Here is a 25301-nt window from a genome sequence, read left to right as displayed (position 1 = left end):
CATCGCTCCAATAACTTCAGAAATCTCTGTATGTGTCTGTGTCCATCTGTTCTTTTTCTTTCTCTACAGCCGGTCAACCAATCAGCTTCAGACTTGGCAGGTGTACCGGTGGGGTGTCGAATGTGAGGTTTCTGGATAAGGGCCAGTGACCAATGATGTCGTAGAATGAGATTTTACTCATCTAATAAAAGCTAAAGATTTTAGAATTAGGACAGTGACCATTGTGAACTAAAACGATCACTTGGATGTTTGCAGCTCTTCTCTTTTTCTCTCTGCCGTCTTGCAGCAGTTCCTGAGCTCTCTTCAAGCTCACATCTTTTTCTTCGGGCTTGTGTTTCATGCAATCCAAATCCCTGATTTTGATTTCACCTCTCTGCTCTCGGAGACTTGATTTCTATTACTGGTAATTCTCCAGAACCTCAGTTTCAAGAGCTATGTTTTAAAAATTTAATGGGGCATTAATATTATCCTTTTCAAGAATGTCAGGTCTTTCCTTGTTTTCATATTTCTGCTGTGGGATGTTAAACTAGGCTGCCACCTTCTCCTCCTGCCTTAAAAACCACCAGTTTCCCCGCTCTGTATTCAATGGCATGAGATCTTTTTTGGAGATCACATGAAAATCTTTAGGTTGCTTCTTCTGGTCCTGGATTTTGTCTGGTTTCTAGCCTCTGACTTCTGAAAATAGAGACACGCCAAAAGTAGTTAAACTCTCCTTCATTCTCTCTGGGTTTTTGCACCAGAAGTTTTAGTTACTTTCTGACTGCTGGTTCTTGCTGACTGCAGAGACCTTCTTCAGTCTTCTCCTCTCCTACTCCCGGCTGTGTTCTTTGTGGATCATTTGATTTTGGGCATCAAGGAGGAATTTACTCAGGCAGCTGGGAGCGATTTCAGTGAGTGGCACCTGATTTGGTCAGGACTAAGCCTGATAGCCAGTCGTCTGAGTTACTTAAAGGTACAAACGTACCAGGAAAAAAGAAGAAAAAAAATCTAATTCTACCACTGGATAAAGAACAAGCTTTAGTTAAATAAGCTCAATTTCTTTCTTTAATCCGTGAAATTTTTGTCCACTCATATTTTAAAAAATCAAAAACATAACAGTTAATATTTATACTTCATTTCTAAATCTACAAGATTTACATGTCTTACGAAAGTCCCCCTTTTGTATTTCTGTCATACATTGTAGTGTAAATGAGACAAATGAAATGTAAATATAACCAGAAGCAAAGGATTTGTAAATCATTTAACCGAGATACAGGCACAGGGCTCAGGGGATTGTATGAACAGACTCCATGTGTTAGCTCTTATAATTAAATATAATGAAAAGATATTTTTGTTAATGTGTGGAAACGGGTTTTTTTTAATTATTATTATTTTAAAGCTCAGTTTGTGACAATTTTCACTTATTGTTTTGACAACTTGAACCTTCATGAAAGAACTGGACCAAAGCAACGAGTACAGCCAGAAAGCTTTTGGATGAATTACCTTTGTAGCCTTTTCCATGTTATCTACAGGGCTGGGCTTTGCTACACAAAGTTTCTTTCTTTTCTTAAATACAGCTTCTGTATTTATACAAATACAGTTCTGTGAATTTTAAAATGCTTCTACAAATGTGCCAAAGAAGTTGATATAATGTGATCTTTAGACAGGAACAATAATCTAAAGCACAGGGTTAAATCCCAGTCTACTTTCAGTCGACTTTTTTTGGATACTGTTCATTAAAACGCCACACTCAGTAAAAAGTAAACTTAAAAAAAAAACCCATCTGAAATATAAATACTGAATGTGATGTTTACTTAATCATGTTTGCTCATCAGCAGCTGTGGTCACAATTACAGGATAATGCAAAATACAGTAATAACGACATCAGTATAGATGAGTAATAAAAGTGAAAATCATATTACTAACACTGGCAAATATGAGATAAAGGTAATACAATAGTAAGTCCAGTTGGCGCAGCCTTACAGATGGGGTAAGAAGCTCGGTCATTAGGGAGGAGCTCAGAGGAGAGCCTCTACTCCTCCACACTGAAAGAAGGCAGAGGAGGTGGTTTGGGCATTTTATTGGATGGGTGCCACCTAGGAGAGGTGTCCCAGGCATGTTCTACCAGGAGGAGCCTTTGGGACATGCTGGATAGATTACTCTGCTTCGCCTGGCTTGGTTCTGCCTTGGTGTTGCTTTAGAAGAGCTGCTGGAGGTGGACAGGGAGAAGGATGTCCCAGCATTGACTGTTGTCAGGGCGACCTGGAACCCAATTAGTGTCAGGATGGATGATTGGACAAATGCATGTGACAGCATTTATTAAAATGACCAGGGGTATGTTTTAATACCTAGGTATTAAAAATACATATATATTCTACGTTTTATTTTCAGGTTCTGTTATCTTTTCTTTCACAAACGGCACTGCTCTTTTCAACAAAACCAGATGCATTAGTATTGTTTTGACTGATTTTTTTTGATAACTGCTTTATTGCAAGTCTAATTTAGACAACAGCAGAAACAAAAGCACAGCAGGACCAGTCTGCTGTCATTCTCAGGGCATTAAATAGTGCCTTGTTGTCAGAGCTGCTAGCATCTACCACATATGCACAAGACAATAAACTTCCAAATAACTCCTGTGTCCCCTCGATAGTTAGGTTGAGTGAAATGTCCACAATTTGTTCTGAGCTGGCAACTGTGCTCAACTAGTACAGCGTCATGGTCTTCACATGTGACCATGACTCCCTGTCATTCTGCATTTCTATTGGTCATGTCACTGTGTTGAGTGTGTCTAAATACATTTCAGCTGTATTATATAGCACCAGTCATAATAACAGTTGCCTCAAGATGCTTTATATTGTAAACTTAAGACCCTACAATAATAGAAAGTTTTCGACTGTATTGAACTATGTTGGATACACAAGAGCTCCCTGTCCAGTGTGCCTGGGCTGTGCTGTTATTATGTTATTATGTGACAGAAAAAAATGGGGTTCAGAGCACAGCACAGAACACGCTGGTTCTATGTGAAAGTGCCCTCACTCTCACTAAGAATAAATGTTCATTCTTGAAGTGATTGCTGTTCTTCAGTCAATCTATAGCTGCTACAGACCAGAAAATGTTAGTGCTCTTACTCTAAGTTTAACACATTTGTTTCTTATGTTTATGTTTGTTAGGAATCATGTACAAAATCATCTCCCAGAGATGCATCTTAACAGCAAAACTCAAGTTGTCCACCCATAAACATTAGCTGGTTACCCACAGCTAGCGCTAGCAGCACAGATTTGTTTTGGTTTGTTTTTTCAAACATGTGCAGCCAAAGGTTTTACCGCTGGTTTAATTTTCTTCTTTTTAATAGTTTTTGTTTTTCACTAAGAGGTTATATAAATAAAAATGTCCAATGTGGATCATTGAAGGGTTTAAGCCCCCAGCTCACCTAGTGCCAGCAAATTCACGAACCTGTGTTACTGAGCCAGTCCAAAACTCAGCACATCAGTCTACATGTTTGGTGGAGAATGCTCTCAGTTTTCCTTTACTAACATACAACAAGAGTATAAATCACGTTCGCGGTTCAACTCTCACTTCATCAATTTATCTTCCTTACTCACGCGCAAATAACTTCATTTGACTCAATTCTCGCTCACTCTTTACTCTCTCTCCCTCTTTCTCGCTCTCTCCGTCGGGTTTTATGAGGTCACTGACAAGCAGCCACTCAGTGCTGTGCTGAAGCTGAAGGAGCGCTGTGAGCTCCACATTAGTGGATAACAGGATCGGGATCTCTGGAGCGACGGAGACTCCTCAGCGCAGTCCGCTCAGGGTGACGACTGCAGCAGCTCCGCTACAGCCTGCTCCAATAAGCGCGCATGAAGTGAAACCAGCCCCGGCAACATGCATCTCTGAAAGCGTTCAGCGGGCAGTCTTTTGTCTAGCCTGAGGAGGGGAAAGTCTGCAAGCCCACTTTCCTTGCTCCACTGAGGTGAACTGAGCGTCAACAGAGCCTTTTTTCTGCCCTGTTTTTCCCTTTCCCCCCTCGCTCTCTCTCTCTCTCTTCCGCCTCTCGCAGTCCATTGCTCGATATTGGACGTTTTCTTTTTTTTTTTTCTCTTAAGCGCTGCGATTTCCCTGAGTCTACCTGTTTGCCCAGCACCCATGAATTCAGAAAAAAATGTGTATCTTGGGAAAGACAAAGGCATCATGCGGAAGAGAGCCTTGCTCCTTCGGAAGGGTTGCAGCTTCGAGATTTCCAGGTAGGTCCTCTTTTCTGTTTTTCTTAACGGTGGGCGATTTCATTTCTGTCTGGGACATGAGGGCGATCAAAAAATGGCCAGAGTATCCCACTGGAGCTGCACTCTCGTGACAAGAGCTGGCACTTAGTTTCTGATGTATGTTTTACCTTGCGGATCGGTGATTTAACCGGGATCTGGCGTGTGCGCGCGCATAGATGAGCAGAGGGATTCCCTGAGAAAGGAAAAACAAGCATTGTTGATCCAAAAAGACCGTACATTCATAACCATGACAGGTTTTAACCTCTGTTTCAAATGAAAAGATGCATTTTGGGGGCCATCATGCCGTTTCCATCTCAGCACCGTGCGTTCACGTTTCTTATCGGACCGTGGAAGGATGCGTTACGCACGGGCTCTTTTTGTCTGCACCTGACTCTGCATTATTGACAGAGCTGCCCAGCTGCAGGACGCGGTCTTTGGTGATTTTAGAGCCCGATTCAGGTGCTGATCGTGCAGCCCAGTTGCCACCAACATGCACTGTAGAATACAAACAAATCCACGTAGCAGGTATTTGTTATGAGATCACATGCGGTAGTGAGGTGCCAGGAGGCACCTGTGAGTTCAGACATCCAAACAGGTGAAGGCGGGGAGGGCCTTGGTGACAAATAGACCACAGGCTGCGGAGTTAATATGACTTGGCTGTGTGGTACAGCTGGGTTTAACCTCCCGCTGGTGCTTGAACGTGTGGCTTCCTGTGGCAACCTCCTACTGTGGTTGATCTGCTGTAACATCATTCATCAAATGGTTTGGGTACCTTGGTCAGGGCAACTAAGCCGCAGTTTTACTTTAAAGACTCTCACTTTACTGATATCACACCAGTTCCTTCCTCTTTACATAATCGCTTTTTTGTTGACTGTACTTCCATGCCGGAGAGTCTTTGTTGAGAACTTGTGACAGCAGATCTGTTAGGTGGTCGTTTTAACTAAGATAACTTTCTCTGTTAATTGTTTGATGTATAAAGCAAAACGCTTATATATAAAAAATGGAAGGCTCACAATTCTGAGCTTTAGGTCCAACAGTGTGGCAGTATAACCTGCAGGTACTCAGTCACAGTGCTGTGTCTGTGCAATATTGAGCCAAGTCACTTTTATTGTTCATTAAAAACTCCTCTGTTCGTTTTCCTAGAGACAGAGCACAGACTGATATCAACATTTAATGAATCCCCCATTTGATCTGTGTTTGATTTTCCATTATCTACCACAATGTGAGGCTTGGAAAGGCAAATAAATATACATATTTAAAAAGGGATTCCTATGATTGATTTCCCTATTAATGATGAATTGTTAGGAATCAAGTTTTATCACTGTGGTCATATCATCTTGACTACTCCTACCTTCACTCCAATTTCCTGCCATTTCAGACAAGCTGTGGAGGTGTACACAAGTGCAAGATTACTCACGGATCTCGCTTCATTGCTCTTATGGCTAATAACTTTGTCCCAATGTGTCTATGGATGGTGAGACTTCTGTCAGGGAGATGGCTAAATCTATGACTGCACGTCTGACTTATGTCAACAGAGCCATGTTTTGCACACAGGGTGCATATGTGGGTTGAAATTTGGCTAGTTTTGTGTCCACTTACATTCAAATTACACATCCCTTCTAATGAGCCAGACCTATCTCGTGCAGTGAATGAGCTTCTTCCATTTCGATGCTGTTCTGCGCTGGACCCAGAGTCACATTGTAAAGCTTCCTGGCACTCTGTCTCTCAGACACTAGCAGTTTAACAGACAATCAATCAGAGGCAGGCCTAAAGTGGGACTGCGTGGGGAAATAGATTCTCTGCTGTACTGAGAGGTGGAGGGGGGGATATGGAAGACACTCAAGTGAGAGGCTTCTGCTGAGAAGTCTGTGTATAATTCATTGCACTGCAGAGAGGCAGAGCAGAGTGTCACATCTGACCGTACAGATGTGACACATTGTGACCACACATGCTGTACATTAGAAACATGCTGTCACAGGCAGGATCAGACTTGCTCTCTCTCACACAGACTGGCAGAGTTGTTCTACACATACGTGTAGGAAACTCTATTATGAAGCAGCTTTATCTAGACATTTTCTCCTCCGGGCTGCAGACAGTGGGAAACATCTTGCAACATTTGAAAGGAGTTCTTTAGGGCACTAGCTAATGATTTTGTTGTGATCATTTAATCTTGTTATTACTTTCTCAGTTGATTCATTCGTTGCTTGGCCCATAAATCTGAAAAGAGGGAGAAAAAAAAAAGCAATGAAAGATGAAGATCGTAATTTCCCAAATTCCAATGTGACATTTATCAAATGTCTGAAAGCATGAAAGTCCCCACGACGTTCTGCAACAAATGGGCAAATTAAATACATGTCACATGTCTGTGGTCAGTCAATCGTGTCGTCTTTTCACAACAAGTCCAAAAGCTCAGTTAACGGTGTAAAGCTGTCGTGATCGGTGCTAAGCTGCTGGAGTTAATACACTCTGGTATAAACATGCCGCGTCCCATTAATATTTCCAACTGTGATCTGGACACTGCTTCATCATGACTAAGCCTTATCTAACAAAGTCAGCGGAACACCAGTTGGTGGATATTCTCACTGACAGCATGTAGCTGCAATACTTAGATGGACCACTGAAACCAATTACTGGGCCACTTTCCTCTGCTGCTCTCGATTTATTCGGTGAGGGATGCAGGTGGTTCAGCTGGTGTGTGTATTTCTGTGCATCAAGTACAGTTGTGCACATGTCTAAAGTTGTTTGGACTTAAAGGGGAAGTCCACCGATTTTACACTCTGGTCTATCTAGCCTACCGCACACCTCTGTGCCTTGTGGCTCAAGCCTACATTGGCTATAAGCATAATGCTCTCAATTCTCCAGTTCAGCAATGAAATGTACAGTGACTAATTTGGGAACCCAAGTGTGCTGACTTATAGCCTTTGGGGGAATTTTAAAGCTTCCTCTGTAGCCTTGAGGACTTCCTGTTCCCTCTGCCAGTCGATATTTATGAAGGAAGATCAATTTTAAAAAGCATCATTGGGTCTCGTAGCTTTGCAGTTCTTAGCACTGCCACGTCTCATCATGAAGGTCTGGGCAATCTCCTGTGTGACTGGTTGGGTGTAGGGGGGGTTGCTAGTTAGTCGAACTGGTTAAACTAACTTGGCCATATGTGCAAACTGTGGATGTGAAGCCCTGTGATAGACTGGTGGGCTGATTAAGGTGTGCCCTTTTCATCCAGTGTTAGCTGGCATAGACTCCAGGACAACATGGGCACCAGGTTTTCACAGAAAGGGTGCTTCTTTGAAGAAAAGAAGGGAAAAACAGACTATCTCCAGTCCTGCTGAATCTGTTTGGATCCAGCCTGAGACCGACAGTGTTCTAGAAATGCTCTGCTAATCTCTGGAGTATGTTTTAAGAAATATGAGGTTAATTATGCTTGTGCATACACTCAAAGAAAGTACATAGAAAGTATTGTCTTTGCCCTGGAGCTTTGAGCTTGACAGAGGGAGAGTCTGGATATCCTCCAGGAATAACAAATCCTTACCTAATTACAGTCTTTTTCCATTGTTTTCCAAAACAATCGCAACACGTCTGTTTGTCAAGTCCGCCTGTCACTAAACTCTTGGCTCTGGTTTGTCTCAGAGCACTCCCCACCAGCCTTGGCTAATTGTGTGTCAACGAGATTAGGCTAGGTGTCACTTCAAGGAGCCAAGAAAGAGCTGGCTCGACTCTGACCACGAACTGGCAGAACAATTGCAACTTCAGGAAATAGTGCAAGAGAGACAAAGAGAACTATGTGAGCACTCATTGCTACTAGTAAGCACAAAGATGAAAAACAAAGAGGCCACAGGGAGGAAGACATCCTCTGATGAAGCCTGAATAAAAAACTCAGAGGAAACCTCGCTGTGTAGAATTTAAGGGGGGTCGCTCATCAATCCCTCATCAAGAAGCTATAGTTTATTTAAGTGGTTGCTGCATGTTACTGGACTGCAAGGGAGACTAACAGAGACCAACAGAGAACAACATGAGTAAAAAATAGATTACTATGGTTTAATTTTGTAACACAGACCTATTAAACAGTTCAAGATAAGAAGCCTGTTTGCATTATAGGCAGGGGAAGATTAGGTTTTCACAGCATGGGTTAGTTGTTTTGTGCTGTTCATCAATCACTTTTCTGTTGCCTTATCTGCCTGTGTATGCCTCTATTCACTCATTAGACTAACAGTGCAGTACCAACGTCACCTGTGCAAATACAGTAGATCTCTGTGGTAGCCTGCGAGCTGTGAAACTCTCACAGAATGTTAGTCGCTCACCCTTTCATCCTCACTTGCCTTGAACTTCTCACTTGATTGGTTATTCGAGCGCACACGCACTTTGAAGTGCTGTCAGTGTCTTCATTAACCTTCCCTGTTGCCAAACCCACAGTGTTTTGTGTCTAGAGGTGTGAGGGTGTGTGTGTGTGTGTGGGAGGTGGGGGGGATTGCCGTAGCTTGCTGCACGTCACATTGCCCAACGACTGAATCTAGGAGAAGCCGAAATCCGCTGCTCTCTGTCTGTGCGCTTCGTAACTGAACTGGAGTGGGAGTGGTGAGCATATGTATCTTTAAGAAGAAAAAAAGAAGGAAACGTATATTAGGGTTTGTCCTTTTGTGGTTTCCTGGTGAATTTTTTATAGTAGGCTTCAAAGCTCAATGTGAATGAAGAACATACGCTTTGAATGTCAGATGCTTTCCTGTAGGTTGTTTTTAGACCAATACACCAACCTTCTGTTTATGTGCAGAGGCAATGCTGATGCACTCTCATGCAGACAGAAAGTGGCTGTGATAGGCTGGTTTACTGGGGTCTCCCCCTGCTTTACAGTCTGTCATAAAGCACCCAGCAGGAGGAGGGGGGAGGCTGGTTTGACATTTTTGCTGAGTTCAGGTACTCCTCTGCTTTGCATACTGTGGACGTTCTCTCACACAGATGTAAACCTTGTTCTGCACAGTATGCGTTTGCATTGAAAGATGAGCGCAGGAGCGGTGTAGACAGTTAGAATTTAATGCATTAAAGGTTAACTGTAACTAGGATTGTTTATGTCCTGCAAATCAAACAACTAAAGCTGATGATTTTGTTTTTAATGACTCACGACAACATTTTTAATATGATCTTCTTTTTGTCAGAGGTCCAGGGCGCGTCTCTATGTGGAGATGCCCAGAGGTCCCTCTCCCCAGCTTGCTTCCAGATGCCTGGGAAACCACTGTGTTCAGTTTTCTAAAATAAATAAAGAAGAGCATTTAATTCTAACATAAACATTTAATACACCGATATTATCATTCAACTGATCTATCTGTCAGAGTCACGTGACAGAGCCATGTTTATGGTTTGTTCAGGTTTAGTCTCTTAACCTTTCAAGGTTTAGTGGGCCTTCATTGTCACAGATTTTTAAAACAAAGCAATGTTGATTCTGGTTTTAAACAGTAAGCAGGCTGTGGTTTCTCAATCTGTGGGTCAAAGTCATTTTGTTGACCTTTTGATCAGAAACCTCCTCTGTCATTGGCTCCTTTCCTCTCTTTTCATCACATGTCCAGAAAGCTAGCAGTTAAAGAAAATATACAAAATCCTGTTTAATCTAAGGTGTTTGTGGTTAATGGAGGAAACTGACGTTGACAAATTTAATAAGAGATGTATTTAAAATGTAAAAGGAATCCAGTGTGATCATTTCAAGTTGCTATCTTAATATGGTTTAAATTTTACATTTACAGCCAGTTTACAAGAGTACAAAAAAGGTTCTTATTCCATCAAAACATTACTCCGAATGCAACTTAACTGCTGCAGATACATTTACTAACAGATAGGGAGTGTATCTTAGAGTTCAGCTAAACATACTTCCTTCTTACCCATATGGAAAGGTTTCATATTTACACTATACAGTATTGTGCAAAAATCTCGAGTCACCCTTAATTTCTTCATATTTTGCTTCCATTTTCTTGTCATTTTTAAAGAGGTCTTAAGCAATAGTTTTCCAGTCTTTATGTAAGTCTCTCAAAGTTTTTCTTTGGACATTGGTTGTTTTTTCATGCATTGTCAATCGACTTCTTGTAACTGTTTATCTTCAGGGAAATGTTTGTTTTCTTTTTAAATCACGTAACGCTGACTGATGAATGAGTATAAAAATCCAGGGGATGGACTATGTTGTGCTTTTTGACAACTAGGCAAAGAACCAATTTTAAGACATATCTTTAAGCACTTTGTTAGTAGAAGCCTGTCACAAAAACACACAATTTTTCCCATTTCTGCAGTCGAATCTACAAGAAGCACCACTGATAACAGTGTTTGACAGGTGTCACGGGGTCTGAGAGATGTGTCTGGGCTTTCAGTTGATCCATTGTTCACTGTAGCTTTATCACAAATGATCTTGACGTATGGCTAGCTGTCTAGAAGCCATTCTTAAGGAAAGGAAACAGGGAGAAAAGCCTGAGATGTGTCAAATTACACACAAAATTGAGTAAAAATGACTTTTGGTTGAAATCATCATCAGTATGATGTACAGACTCTGTTTTGGCCTTTATATACTGCATTCCCACAAATTCTTGCATATGTTTCAATAAGTCATGCCACCTTTCTCCCATTTCCCTGCAAAATATAAAGAAGGGGTGGCTCAAAACATTTGGAAATACTTGCATGACAATAAGATGTGTTATGACATGTAAGATTATATATACATACTTTTTTTTATAAAACATTTTTACAGTTTCTTTCACTCATGGGTGACTCCACATCCCTCGATTTGTTTTTGTTGTTTTTTTATATTACATTTCCAAGTTCACACAGCTCCCTCTGGAGACACGAGCAGCTTTATACAACTGTTTTCACATATGCAGCAGATCTGTCAACACACTTTGAGGCTTTGAATTTTGGCACCTTCCCTGTTTTTTAACTATAGTATGGAAATGATCGTGCATACATTTCCTATAAATGAATTATCCAACTGGTAAACTAACCAGTTATTTCAGTTTCTGCTCCCAGGAGTCCCGATCGCACGCTGTTTTGCTATATTGTATTACTTGTCTGATTTCCCCTACAAGGTTGTAGGCTGGGAACTGAAATCATCTGCACATGGCTGGTTCTGCTCTGCTCAGCCACACAGTCGGTCTCTCAGCAAGGTCTGATAAACACTGGACTGTAATCGCTCCCATATGTGGCTGCATAGCTCAGCACAACCCAGCTCAGTTCAGCCATGCGCACGATGCAGCGCACCAGGCTCATTTTGACAGAAAAATAGACTCAAATTACTACGAGGAAAAAAAAAGAAGAAGCTGAAAACGAAAGAAAAGTCCCTCACTTGATTACAACCCCATGTAAACTTTTATTCTTTTGACTAAAACATCTGCTTCCATTTAGGGTTTTTTAGACACATACCTACACATTAAAATGCACTGCGCACTGCTCCAGGAAAGCTTGGAGTGGAAAACATTTCCCATTATAGTTGGCCGGAATAAGACCAAGCATAGAGTGAGTTGTACTTAAAGCCGGGTATTGGTTGAGATGTGGCCACCTCAAGCTCAGCCGCAAGCCACATGCACACAAGACTCATAATCTGGGGAGCGTTTTATTTTTTCTCAAAGTATTACAAACTGCCTTTATAGCAAGGTCACTTTCAAAGTGAAAGTAAATGTTTGAAAGGAAGTTTGCACATATAGAAAAACTGAGAATACAACATATGCTGTTTCACACCCACCAGCTGTATCGTGGTCATCCTTAAAAAGTTATCCAGGAGAGATGGTGTGAGAAATGGAGCGTGTGAAGGGTTACTGTTGGACATTTTTACCCTGCGGTTTTGTAGGAGGCCAGCCAAAACCACTTCTTGGTTAGCGGGTGAGCAACAGAACAAGACATGTAAGAAAGAAGGAGATGGAAGTGCAGTTTAAATGCACTTGTAGAAAAATAAGGGCATGCAGAGGTTGTGAAGGCAAAGCTGAAATAAACTCGCTTAAATTTGAGCTTGTATTTCAGAAAACTGCTCAAAGGAGTTGTCTCAAACCCCCCCACTCCACCCCACTATAGGTCTCATACTGCAGTTGCGTACAGATTACATTGCATGATGCATTTCTTCTGTGTTGTTTTGGATGAAGAAATCGTGCATGTTAGTTTACACAAACACAGGTGCATACTCACAGATGCATTTTCCCATCAGTGCATCACTATTGTTGCCAAGATGTCCAACACAGAGTCTTTAAGACCCCCTCTGAGAAATTTTAGGCTTTAGCACCTCATGTGTCATAACCGGTTTTCTCTTTCAAATGAGGAACGGAAGTGATATATTGTTGCATTTTAGTGTGGGAACACCCTTTGAGGAAGTTGAGACAGCAATGATATGGCCCAAGGCAAGAGGAGGTTAAAGTAAGTGGGACTGTTTAATGCTTTTAAATTGAGATAACCTGTTGAAAAATAAGAAAATTAGGCTAGTGTCTTTCATACTTTTTCTCAGGTGTCTAGTAACCACATTTTTTAAATGACCTTTGGTGTGGTGTTTGGATTAGTTGGAAGGTTAAGAGACTCATGTTAGTATAGTTATTTCTGATAACAAGAAACTGAGTACAAATGTTTATACACAGGCGTGATCAATTATGGTGACGAGTCGTTGCAGCCTTACTAAACTATGAAATCAAGTACATGCAAATGTGCAATGCTAAAAAAAAAAAAAAATGAAAGGAACACTTTGAAAACATATCAGATCTCAATTTAAAAAAAAACATGCTGGATATCTCCACTACTGGGGACTGGGTAATGCATTACAAATGAAATGATGCCATTTAATGTAATTTAATAAAAATGAAAATTAATGGTATTAATGGTGCTTAGTAGTTTGTATGGCATTCCTGACAACATCAGGACATGCTCCTAATGAGACAATAGGTGGTGTCCTGCGAATCTCCTCCCAAATCTGGCAGTCAGGGTGCTTTTGCCTAAACTGTAAAGGGCTGTGTGTCCCTCCATGGATGTGCCTCCCTACACCATCACTGACCCACCACCAAACCAGTCATGCTGAACGGTGGTACAGGTAGCATCAGGGCGAACCTGCTCTCATCTGTGAAAAGCTCAGGCTGCCACTGGTGGATCTGACAATTCTGGTATTCTATGGCGAATGCCCTCAGGCCACACTCAGTCTGTTTCTGATTGTTTGGTCAGAGACATTCACACCAGTGTACTGCTGGAGGTCACGTTGTTGCTGAGCTCACCCTGTTCATCCTTGCACAAAAGAGTAGATACCAGTCCTGCTGATGGGTTTGGAACTTCTACAGCCCTGTCGAGCTCTTAGAGTAACTGCCTGCTTCCTGGAATCACCTCCGTGTTTTCTAGACTGTGCCGGGGGACACAGCAAACCTTCTGACAATGGTACATGTTGATGCCCCATCCTGGAGGTGTTGGACTACATCCTACAACCTCTGTAGGGTCCAGGTATCACTACCAGTAATGATACTCACCCTAGTCAAATGAAAAAGTAGTCAGAAAAGATCAGGAGGGAAAAAATGTCAGTGGCCTCCACCACTCCTGTTTTGTTTGTTGTCTCATTGTTGCTGCTCTATTGCACCTGTTGTTGATTTCATTAACACCAAAGCAGCTGAAACTAATCCACAGATCCTACAAGTTTAAATGACTTGATGCTATACTCTGATTAAAAAGTTAAAGATTAAAGTCAGAAGTCATGTATTCTCAGAAACATCAGGGTGGGGACAAAATGTAAACTCAGTGACTTTGATCGTGGCTTTAGTGTTCTTGAAACTGTTGATCTCCAAGCAAAACAGTTTCTGGAGTTTAACCATCATGTTGCAAATGAGCAGTAGTTGTGCATGGGTCAGAGAAAAATGGGTGAATCGGATACAACAGCTGTGAAACCACAGATTATGTCAGGATGCAAAACACCTCACACCTCACCTCACATCAACAGAAGAAAATGATGTTGGGCTCCATTGTTGTCAACCAAAAACAGAAATGTGAAACTACAGTGGACACAGGCTTTCTAAGACACGACAAACAGGACAGTCAGATCAAACTCAGTTTCTGCTGAGGCTGAAGATGGTAGGCTCAGAAAATTTGGCTTCAAGCACATGAATTTATGGACCCAACCTGGCTTGTGTAAACAGTTGCTGTTCCCACTCATTTTACTTTAAAGGCCAAAGCTTATTTGAATATTGCTGCTGACCGTGCGCATCTTCCAAAGGTTGCCCGCAGTATGATGATGCAAGTTGTCTGAAACTGCTCTTATGAACATGAGAAAGAGTTAAGTGGACTTCAGTGGCTTCTGTCTCCGATTCGAGTCTATCACAACTCCTTTGGGATGTGGTAACACAGCAGTAATGTGCAGCTGCAATATCTGCAGACTTGCTAATAATATTTCCTACATCTCACAGAATTCACCAAGAACTAATACTTGGTGATTGTGCAATTTTCCTTCTCATTCAACTGTGATAAAAGCTAAAACCACAAGAGGGCAGACTCTCCCTGTAAAAACAGTGGGACCATATGGCGGCATGATATAGGCTGAAAAGAGAAGGATTGAAGAATTCAAACTCACACACAGGCACACACCTCTCACAATGTGAGATTTTATAACTGCTCAGATTATGTGAGGATGAGTTCAAATTCATGTTGAGCAGCATGTTTGATATCGCGTCTCTCCACTAGGAGGAGGGTGTACATTAAAAAGCAGTGACATCTGTGAGGAGACCAGGAGGAGTCCGCCCAGGCTTTCATATCAGGCATCGACCTCACCGTGTTTATTTTCGTGAAAAAAGCTGAATTTATCTCATGTCTAATCTGCATTCAAGCAGTGCACTCATCTACAGATCTTAAACGGTGTGTCAGGAGCTCCCTATCTCTCATGAGCCTAAAAGCAACAACAAATATCCAATAAGGAAATTATGGAATAAGATGTTTTTCTTTGATTTCAAGGTTCAAATTCCTAACAGTGTTTATGTTAATAGAGACATATTTTGGTTACAAAGAGAAACATATTAGATTCAGTCATTATAAACTAAAAAACCCAAGTGGTTTCAATATCAGCTGTCACTATAATCTGTCACTTTGGATACTGGGCATACTCTATTATATTTTGCTCACTTGCATTGACTCCTGTTGCTTGAAACGGTCATACTGTACTTATTTCTCTATTGTAAGGTTTTTAACTGTGGATATGGCACTTTTTAATAACGATATGTTTCTTGTGGGCTAGCCCTCTGCATTTTGTCGAGCAGTTATGTTCTCTCTTTTTCGAGTGGTGTTTCTATATCACGCGTTTCTATACATTTTCCCATAAATCTGAGGGTAATAAAGTCTTCTAGCTCTTGTTGTTATTGCCAGTGTTGTTTGGTAGTGACCAGGTCTGAAACACAGTTTTGGCATTAAACAAAAACATACAAAAGCAGACATGCGCATGCACATGTAGCTAAAGTGCCAAGGGCACAGAGGTGTCCAGGACTGGTCTGAGCGTCACAGGCAAAAGGTTAATTCACCTGATTACATTTAACGTGACTGCCATCATCAATCGACACAGCCTGACATAGTGGCATTTTACTGAGGCCACATGGTGACCTGCTGGCATTTGAGATGCACTAAGAACAGAGAAGCCAAGGCCTGAATCCAAATCGTGTGTGTGTGTGTGTGTGTGTGTGTGTGTGTGTGTGTGTGTGTGTGTGTGTGTGTGTGTGTGTGTGTGTGAAGCATTGGAAAAATTTATGAAAGGGGAAATATAAATATAGTGGGCTACTGGAACTCATAACCGCAGTTAGGGAACGACTCTTTCACTGTCCTAAAGTCATTGCATTTTGACATGCTTCCTTCTCTGATAGGTACCTAATCAACTGTAACTGTAATGTAAATGTTGTGCTGCAACATGTACACTGAAATACACAAAGCATACACAAGCATTTACAGTAGTTCATTTACACCATTGATAAAAACCTGCACAGTCCAAGCTAGTTCAAGCTCCTCTTCCAGTGTGGTAATCATTATAATCGCTCAAAAGGAGGGCGGAACGATCCAAATATCGATAGTATTGATACTAACATTGGTACTGGATTGATACTAGCATGACAGGATTGATACTTTGTGAAAAAACAAACATTTTTCACTATGAAAAATGTCTACGTGTCATCTGTGGAACTCTCTCCCACTGAGCATAAGATCTCTGGACTCAGTAGCTTCTTTCAAAAAATAACTAAAAACATCTTTTTAGAATTGCATTTTGTTAACTGTTGTCTGTTTTGTTTTATGCTTTGTTATCCTTGTGTGAAGCACTTTGTGATCTTTTATCTAGAAAGGTGCTATTTAATAAAGTTTTACTTACTTACTTACTTACCTGTATCGCCTAGTTTTTGTTTTTTTCACAGCCTGTCATATTCTAACAATGGAAGCTTACCCGGTGTTTGAAAAACGGGCACATTTACATTCCAGGTCTTCGAAAAAATAACACACTTTCAAAATAGGTGAAAAACTGAAAGGTGTGTTTTGTCGTGTGTTCTAATTATTCTGGAAAGTATAAATCACTGTGATGTGATGGATGTTAAAATGTGCTCATGACTTGCAAATTTATGATCAACTCATAAATCATGACACACTGCTCTCCCTTACTTTTAACTGACAAAGGCAGCTTAAGTATTGGTATTGGCAGTACTGTATTTACTTGGTATCGGATGGATTCCAAATTCTGCAGCATCACACAGCACTATCAAATGGAGCCATCTTTAATGACTGGTTCCTCTTGCAGGTTACACATTATCCACAAGCAGCGGCTCATCAAAGAAGTGACATCACGGCAGGTGTTTTCATTTGCATGTCGCGTACATGACAGATAATAACCCCGCTGTGCATGTCGTCCACTTTTGCATATTATTGTCTGCAGTGTTTACATCTTTTCGCTTATTTTCATCCATACCAATTTATTTATAGAAGGTACTCCCACTGGATTTTGTGTGATGTGGCCATCACTGTATATTATACACTTTCAGACAAGCCTCGTTTATCCTATGTGTGGGAAAAGTGCCGTGGCTTAGTTGGTGAGACTGCAGGGCCTGAGTGGCAGCTGTCCAGAGAGAGGGCGGTGGAGCTCAAAGGGATTATCGCACTATTGAGTCAAGAGCTCTTGATCCCCACCTTGTAGCTAGCTTCATGTGCTTCAACTGCCGTGGCTCACCCTGCAAGTGAATAAACAATTAGTGTTCCTCTGCACCTCTGCCTTACTGGCATTGACACATGGTAAATCCACACACTGTAATGCTTACACCTACATATATAACCTGATCTTTAAAGTTGGGGAACAAAGAGCCTGAGAAAGTCCAATACTATAGACTATAAGTCCTGCACACCTACAAGAGTTAAAAAACAAACTCTAAACCTTGATCTTTAACTTCCTGCTGAAGTCCTGAAGACAAAATGAAATGAAATTATTATTTTTTTAATTGAAGCTCTGCAACAAAAAGGAGCTATAATTTAAATATTGCAGTAACTCTCTGCAGCTAGAAAAAAAATAGTCCAGTGATTATGTTTAATTTTCTTTGCTTATGCTAATCAATTGCAAGTAATTGTGGTGACCACTTCCAGTTGCAAATTAATTGGACAGGTTGCCTCGCGGGTAGGAGGCAACCTTTCAAACTGACTGCAAAGCCATTTAACACTGACCTAAACTAAACCTGGTAAAGAAACCATTTTAAATTTTGTCTTTAGGGACTTTAGTAAATGATCTGACACAGGACCTGCAAGATGCATCTGGGCATTCAGTTGATTCATCTACTGTTCATAGAAACCTCATCAGAAATAGTCTCAATAGAAGGGTAGAAAAAGATAGAAAAGGCTGAGGCATGCCAAGTTACAGTGAAAATCAGTGACAATAGGCAATCAAATGCATTTTTGATTCTAATCGTCAACATTGAGTTGACAGTCAGGAGAAAGGTACAATAGTGAGTGTCTGCAGCCATCTGTAGACCACGGTCATGGTGTGGGGCTGCATTTCAGCCAGTGGTGTTCAGAGGTAATCTGATTACTTTTTTCAAGTAGCGAGTAAAGTAAGGGATTACTATTGCAAAAAGGTAATTAGATTACTGTTACTTTCCCGTAAGCACGCTGCGTTACTAAAACCGTGATTTTTTTGCGAGAGTGTCTCATGACAGTGACGTAAGCGAGTGCGACGTTCGTGGCAACAGCTGTGTGCAGATCAACAATGGATAATATATCGAGTGCGGGAGAGAGTATGAGCATGCAGCGTTTAAAGCGTGCAAGTACTGACCTTACTTTGAGTTTGATTCTGTAAAAAGTGACGAAAACATTAGCGTCCGCTGTTCACTGCGTGGAAAGAAAACTTCTTTTTACAGCGAAACAACCCCTTAACTTCCGAGCATGCACCGAGTACGCTGCCACGGAATGGGAAATTCACAGACAAACTCGCGGATTCTTCCACTGACCGCTGCAGCACACCTGCACCAGGGCAAACATCCGCCTGCTATACAGGTGAAAATAGAGCAAAGGACCGCTGTGTCTTTGATTGTATTTATTTTCTGCTGTGTTTTGCTTGCATCTATTTGAAAGAGTGAGTGTAAACACAAAAACATATTTTATTTTATGTGCTGGAATGTGCAGAAAATAGGTTTAAATGTTAAACAAATTTCTTCCAGTCAGAGAATGTTGCATATAATTAAATTTTTGCTTGATGCATGAAGTTAAAAGATTAAAACTAATAAAACAAGTTTTAAAAAGAGACATTTCCATTTGATTACATTTTGTATGATGGATTATGCAGAAAAAGTAGAATTGGGCTGAAAGATCTATCACTTTATCACCTATTCAGGTTGTAAATCGTGTTTTTAAAAAGTAACTAAGTAACTAAGTAATTAATTACTTTTGAAAATAAGTAATCAGTAAAGTAATGGGATTACTTTTGGGGGGGGAGGTAATCAATAATTAGTTACTGATTACTTTTTTCAAGTAACTTGACCAACACTGGTGGTGTTGGAGCTCTTGCAAAGCTGATGGAAATATGAACACTACAGGATGGTGAGTTCCTGTCTGATCCAACATGCAATACTGTCTGGAAAGCATCTTATTGGCAACAGCTTCATTTTTCAGCATAACAATGATCCCAAAAGAAGTAAAAGCATACCTGAATAGAACATCATAGAGTGGAACACTATCAGTTATGGATTGACCCCATCCCAGAGCCTGCATCGCAACATTATCGAAGCAGTGTGGTGTCACCTTTACAAAGAATGGAATAAAAGGCAGCGGAGATCCAAAGAAGAGCTTTGAATATCCTTCAAGTAGAACTATTCCTGAAGACTACTTAAAGAAATTAGAAGCACGCTGCCTAAAAGAGTTCAGGTTGTGTCAAACTTACTAGAGCTGTACAAACTAAAATAAAGGCAATATTTTGGTGGATTCATGTCCTGTATTATTTAACTTTGTACGTAAGCTGTGCATTATATTCATCACCTCAAGCAGGCTGTTGTTACATTACACTTACTGTAGTGTTTCTTCTCAGCCCGTTTTGTTATGCATTCAGGATGCCCGCCCTCCAACCCCACCCCCCTCTGCCGTATTAACAGACTGATCTGTGAAGAGGAAGTCTATCCCTGTTCTCACTTCCCTTGTTAAAGAACGACTTCATAGCATCCGTTAAAAGAATAAACCCTTTATGCAAAGGCCACGGACGCCAGTGCACGATATGGTGTGACAGTGGGAGGGTGTGACAGAGCTGTGTTTATGTAACTTGTATGACTGCCTCTTTGTGCGAGTTATTGGCCCCTGGGCTCTAATTAGAGCTTAGGGGTGTTGAGCTATCTCAGGTTGGCTCATTGTAACTCAATCCTGACCTGAGAAAACTGCATACACGAACTCCAGTCTCCTTTAAAAGGGTTTTTTTCTTCTTCTTTTTTTTGTTTTTGAAGCTTCAGGCTGTGGCAGATTACAGCTGCATTTCAACATGAGCTATTTATAAAGGTTATCACATCCAGAGAACGAACAAGACAAAATCCCATGTGTGTTGGTAGCTTTAGGTGTTTTCCTGTAGCATGGCATGTCACAGAGGGGGGTTTCTGCTGATTAAAAATTGATGAGCAGCTGAGTGCCATGTAGCCTGAGCCGAGCATTCCTGCAGTCTTTCATGTTGTGTGTGTGTGTGTGTTTGTGTGTGTGTGTAGGCTGAGCTTGAGACACAGGCTGTGGCTGCACTATTGTGAAGGTATCATATATACTAAAGATCACATTTCACCTGCTGCGTCTGTGTGCTTAAGGGGAAAAAAGCGAGAGAGCTCAGAAATATGATTTAAAATCCATCTTCACATGTTTCTGGTGTCATTATTGCTTAGTTTTTGTGCGGCATCCATTTATTCCATGTACTGACCTGAGAAGTATTTTCCTTCCTTTTTTCCTGTCCTGTTGTATTAAGATGTTAAGCGACAGCTTTATTAATTTCTCAAGTCATTCTTAATATTGTGAAAACAGTTTCGATGGTTGCTCCTTAAGATCTGTTTCTGATTACAAAATTCATCTGTTAAAATAGAGGACCAGATCCAAAGTCATTGTTATCTTTAAAAAAGGACAATGATGCAATTTTTGTAATTTTCCTCTGTTCACCCATTGAATATATTTGTATTTATATAGTGCCACAAATACAACAGCAGTTGCCTCAAGGCGCGTTATATTCTAAGCTAAAAACTTGCAATAATACAGAGAAAACCCCAAGAATCAAGAGTGGGAAGGAAAAACTCCCTTATGACAGGAAGAAACCTCCAGGAGAACCAGGCTCAGGGAGGGGCAGCCAGGGAGGGGCTGCTGTGACTGGTTGTGGGTGAGGGGATTTCCAATAGGCCAAATTTAATATGTCAATTCCACAGGCACTAATAGACTCCCATATCATCAGAGATGCAGACTCTTGAATTGAACGCTGACAACGTGTCCACATTTTCCAAAAGAATTTCAAATTTAGATTTGTCTGACCACACAACAGTTTTCCACTTGGCCTCAGTTCAATGTAAATGAGCTTTGACTCACAGCAGATGCTGGAGTTTCTGGACCATGTGCTCGTATAGTGTTCTTGAGCCCATGCATACGTGACAGAATGTTTCTAATGCAGCGCCACCTGAGTGCCCAAAGATCCAGGGCATCCAAAACGGTTTTTCAGGCTTGCTCACAGAGATTTCTCCAGATTGTCTGAATCTTTTCATAATATACTGTAGATGATAAGATACTTAGTGTTAGTAACTTTATATGAACCAGCATGATTCTGAAATCTAAGGAGGTTGAAAAGAAAAGCCACTGGACTTTTCATGTTCAGTTCATGAACTGAAGAAGCTTCTGGGATGAGAGGTGAAACATCTTCAAGAAACTTAAACAAGTCTAGTCACTTTTCTTTCCAAGCTCCTTAGATTACAATGACCTGGATGACTGAGAACCTTCACAGACTATTCTGAAAGGATTCCACAATTTTTAGATGCATTGTTTACAGATTAGAGAGTACAGCCCCGTCTGCTTCACAATTCATCCTGCTACTGCTTAGACCAGCAGTTGGTTCCACTGGCACCATCACTGTCAGGTTGCTGGGTCTTTTGAGTTTGACTTTATTGTGTTTTTGTGACCCTTTGTATTATAATGATGGTTTAAGTTCAACTTTTACAGTTTAGCCTCGAGTCTAGTTCTTTCTGTGTTTAAGTTTTCTGGTATTCCCAGTTTATGGTTTGTCTGAGGTTCCTTGTGTGTGTTTGTCTCACCCCTGTGTTACTTGTGAGTCTGTCACGTCATCTGTGTTTACGTCTCCCTCGCCCTCTGAGTGTGTGTGTGTGTGTGTGTGTGTGTGTGTCTTTGAATTTCATCTCATGTTCCTGTTTGTGTTCCCCTCCTTGTTTTTCATTCCATGTCTCTCCTGTCTGTCATGTGCATCAATGTGTGTTCTCCCCAACCGGTCATGTCTCTCCTCTCTCCCTCCCTCCGTGTCTCGTCTCCCTTAACAGTTTCCATGTTTCCCTCTTTGTGTCTCCTCCCTTTGTCTCCCCAGACTGTCTTGTTCCTATGTACATTCCTTCCTTCTGGCCCTGGTGTCAAGCTGCGTTTCTGAGTCTGTGTTTTATTTCCTGTTTTATTTTGACAGTCTATCGTCCAGTGTTTAGTGTGTTTAGTTTTGCTTTCCCCATCACTTATGCCTATTTGTTCCAGCTGTGTTCCCATGTGTTTCCACTTTCCTTGTCTTCTCTGAGTGTATAAATTGTCTCTGTCTCCCTCAGTCCCTTGTCAGTGCGTCCGTTAACACTCCCTCGTGTCTCCATGTTTCCATGGTATTTCCAAGTATTCCAGGTTTCAGGTGTTATTTATTTCGTTTTCCCAGTTTAGGTTTTTTATGATTAGTTCTTCGTTTAATTTGATTTCCCTGTTTTGTTCATTTCTGTTATCAGCCACAATAAATGTCTCATTTTTTGTTAAGTCTAGTCGATTCTCCTTTGTCTGAAAATTGAGCTGTATAGAAGAAAATGTTGGTAATTCCCAAACACTCAATTCAATACTTTTGTTAAAAGAGTAAAAAGTATGGATCCAACTGTAGCTAACTGAGATGTCACTGGTCTGGTTTACTCAAATCAGCTGTGTCTTGTACCTAGCCGCAACACAGTTTCTATTTTCTGTAACTAGTTATTCTTCACAGCATCACATTCATTTGAAATAAAATAAAAAATTAAATACAGTGCTTGTTCATACAAAATGCAGAATGTGGAGTTAGACCCTCATTACTTACACTGGGGTTATACCATCCCTGAGGCATTTCTTCAGCACACAGAGGAAGAACCCTTAAAGTAACCAAAACTTGTTTGATGTTCGAAGTTCAAATGATGAGTTTGCAAATGGTGACATCCATCTTTTCTATACAGTCTATGAGTTTATGGCCAGATTTCTGGGAGTCCCCCAGAGCATGCTGTGCACTAGTGATTGATTTATAGAGAGAAGGAGAAAAATCTCTTTTAATGTTTTTGCTCATTTACCAATACTTTATAAATCGGCCACTAATATATTAACAATAATAATAATAATATTAACATTTTAGTAGCCAGGTTGTCGAAAAATACTTGGCAGGATCTTTTACTACAACTGGCAACAACAGCGGTATTTTTCACAACCTGGCAATCCAAAACTGTTCGTCATTGATAGACAACCAGTGACATACAGTAACATCAACAACTCTCTCAACAATAAATCTTTTACTTACAACCAAACATTTCCAATTTACATGTTTAAGCTGACTAATTCTACACTGGGGACCATTTCCTGCTACGGACCAGGAGTGATACTTAAGAGATCGAAAATTAAATTTCCATTCACATTTTTTTTCTTAAGTGAGCCTCAGCCTGAAGTCATGCATCTTGAACTTCACTTTGCGCTCCAGGATACCGAGAAGCTTCGCGCACGGGATAATTGACTGTGATGTAACAGCGGCAGCAACCTGGAGAAGAATAAGCCGCTCTGAATGGTGCTTTTTGCTGCAGAGCTTCAAGCAACAAATTGTGTCCACTTGAAATGCACCATTAATGAAGAGTCTATGTGTAAGAGAGAGAGGGAGAAGGGGGGAGAGAAAGAGAGGGAGAGAGCGAGGGCGACCACACAGTAAACGCACAGCTCCTATGGCAGATCCGTTCCGCTTCACTATCACGCAGTGAACAGTTTTTTGGCTCTGAAGGAAGAGCTGCAAAAAAACAAAAGCAGTTGGAATACCAGTTGTGGGGCTTTTTTGTTTTTTGTTTTTTTGATCAGCAGTTGTCGGAGTTTGCGCCGCAGTGATGTCCAAGCGCTCTTAGCGGGTTAGGGGTGGAGAAAGACGTCCGTTTGCCGTTTGCTGTCGCCTTGTCCGCTGGACTAACATCGCATGGGGACATGAGCAGTGTGGATCCATCCTCTAACAAACTGTTGACTTTCAATCAGCGGTAAAAAACAAAAGACATACCTGTGTGAATGCCGCTCACTCATCTGTTGATTGCATGCTGTCGTATCTCCTGCAGCACTCGCATATTTTACGCAGCTGAAAGCAAATTAGGCTGGAAACACCTGCTCTGGTGTCTTCCAGCGATGTCACAATTTGTCGGTGCGCAAAGTGCGCATTGGCACCTGCTAGATCCGCGACTTGTTTGTGCACTAACTGGCAGGTTTTGGTCGAGTTCTGGCTACTTTACATGAGAGGTGCATGATTTATCGATCTTTGCTCATTTACTTCTGTTAACTAAAAGCGCCGCTGAATCCACAAGTCTCCAGTCTGGAAGTAAAAAGCTCCTCAACGTACAGTTTTTAATTAACGAATTACTGTCGTTAGTTTTAAACATTAAAAACAAACGAAAGCAAACCAAATTGGTTCATTTATTGTCTTTCATTTTTTTCCCCCGAGAGAACAGACATCACAGGCGCTATGTGCATGGAAAAATATGAATTATTCATAACCTGCTTTTCAGTTCAAGGTGTGGAGGTGCATTCGGCATTCTGGCTTTGTGTCAGTATAACATATGTGGGCCACACTGAAGGCAGGCATCTGGCTTAAGCTGAGCAGCTGAGTTTAGATGTAGTCCAAGGTTGCTTACTGTGTGGGAGCTCATTTCCAGCTTCTTCTTCTTTCTTTCTTTTTTACAGTAGATGGGAAATGCCACCGCTGCAGCTCTTTTAGCAGCTTAAAAGGAAGAGCTTTGGGCTGCAGTGACAGCTGAACACAGAGACTGGGTGTATAGGAAATACTCTGAGGTGCCAGCAGCATACTGCAGCGTGTGTGTGAAGATGACTGTGAAATGTCCATTCTTAAAATGATTTCTAACATCGATGATCTGGATTGTTTTGCCCCATTTTGTGTGATTTTTGCATAATCTTAGCTTTGCAAATTGTGACTTAGTTTTATTGGGAATAATTCATAAGCCCTTATAGAAAGTTAATGAGTAGTAGTTACTTTGCATACATATACTGTAGTGTGCTGTCCAGCTCTGTCAGTAACTTCACCTTGATATTTACATGCAAATTTTCTATATCACATCCTAGAGTGCACAATAAGAAATTATAATTGGGATAGTGAATGTTTAATTAACAAATTAGTTTAAG

General features: G+C 41.0%; 1 protein-coding gene and 1 long non-coding RNA gene across 6 annotated transcripts in view; one reads left to right on the top strand and one right to left on the bottom strand.

Moving 5' to 3' along the window:
* The first annotated feature begins 3690 nt into the window (after positions 1–3690).
* Positions 3691–25301, top strand: part of garnl3 (GTPase activating Rap/RanGAP domain like 3) — a 77952-nt gene continuing 56341 nt past the window's right edge. For 2 of the 5 annotated variants that reach the window (XM_039615437.1, XM_039615436.1), the window contains exon 1: positions 3691–4220. In XM_039615437.1, coding sequence (XP_039471371.1) covers positions 4123–4220 — 98 coding nt within the window. In that variant the 5' untranslated portion in view covers positions 3691–4122. Of the gene's footprint in view, positions 4221–23880; positions 24152–25301 lie in introns of those variants that run through there. The other 3 variants (XM_039615434.1, XM_039615435.1, XM_031754692.2) reach the window with 3 other exon arrangements.
* LOC120441209 lies at positions 9225–12483 on the bottom strand. Its single transcript, XR_005613882.1, has 3 exons — positions 12378–12483; positions 11941–12062; positions 9225–9473 (listed from the first exon to the last, which is right to left on the bottom strand). It is a non-coding gene; the product is annotated as an uncharacterized LOC120441209 (long non-coding RNA).

Source organism: Oreochromis aureus, linkage group 7, assembly GCF_013358895.1.
Source record: "Oreochromis aureus strain Israel breed Guangdong linkage group 7, ZZ_aureus, whole genome shotgun sequence".
Classification (NCBI taxonomy): domain Eukaryota; kingdom Metazoa; phylum Chordata; class Actinopteri; order Cichliformes; family Cichlidae; genus Oreochromis; species Oreochromis aureus.
The sequence above is the reverse complement of the archived record's forward strand: the minus strand, read 5'-3'. Positions and strand labels throughout refer to the sequence as shown.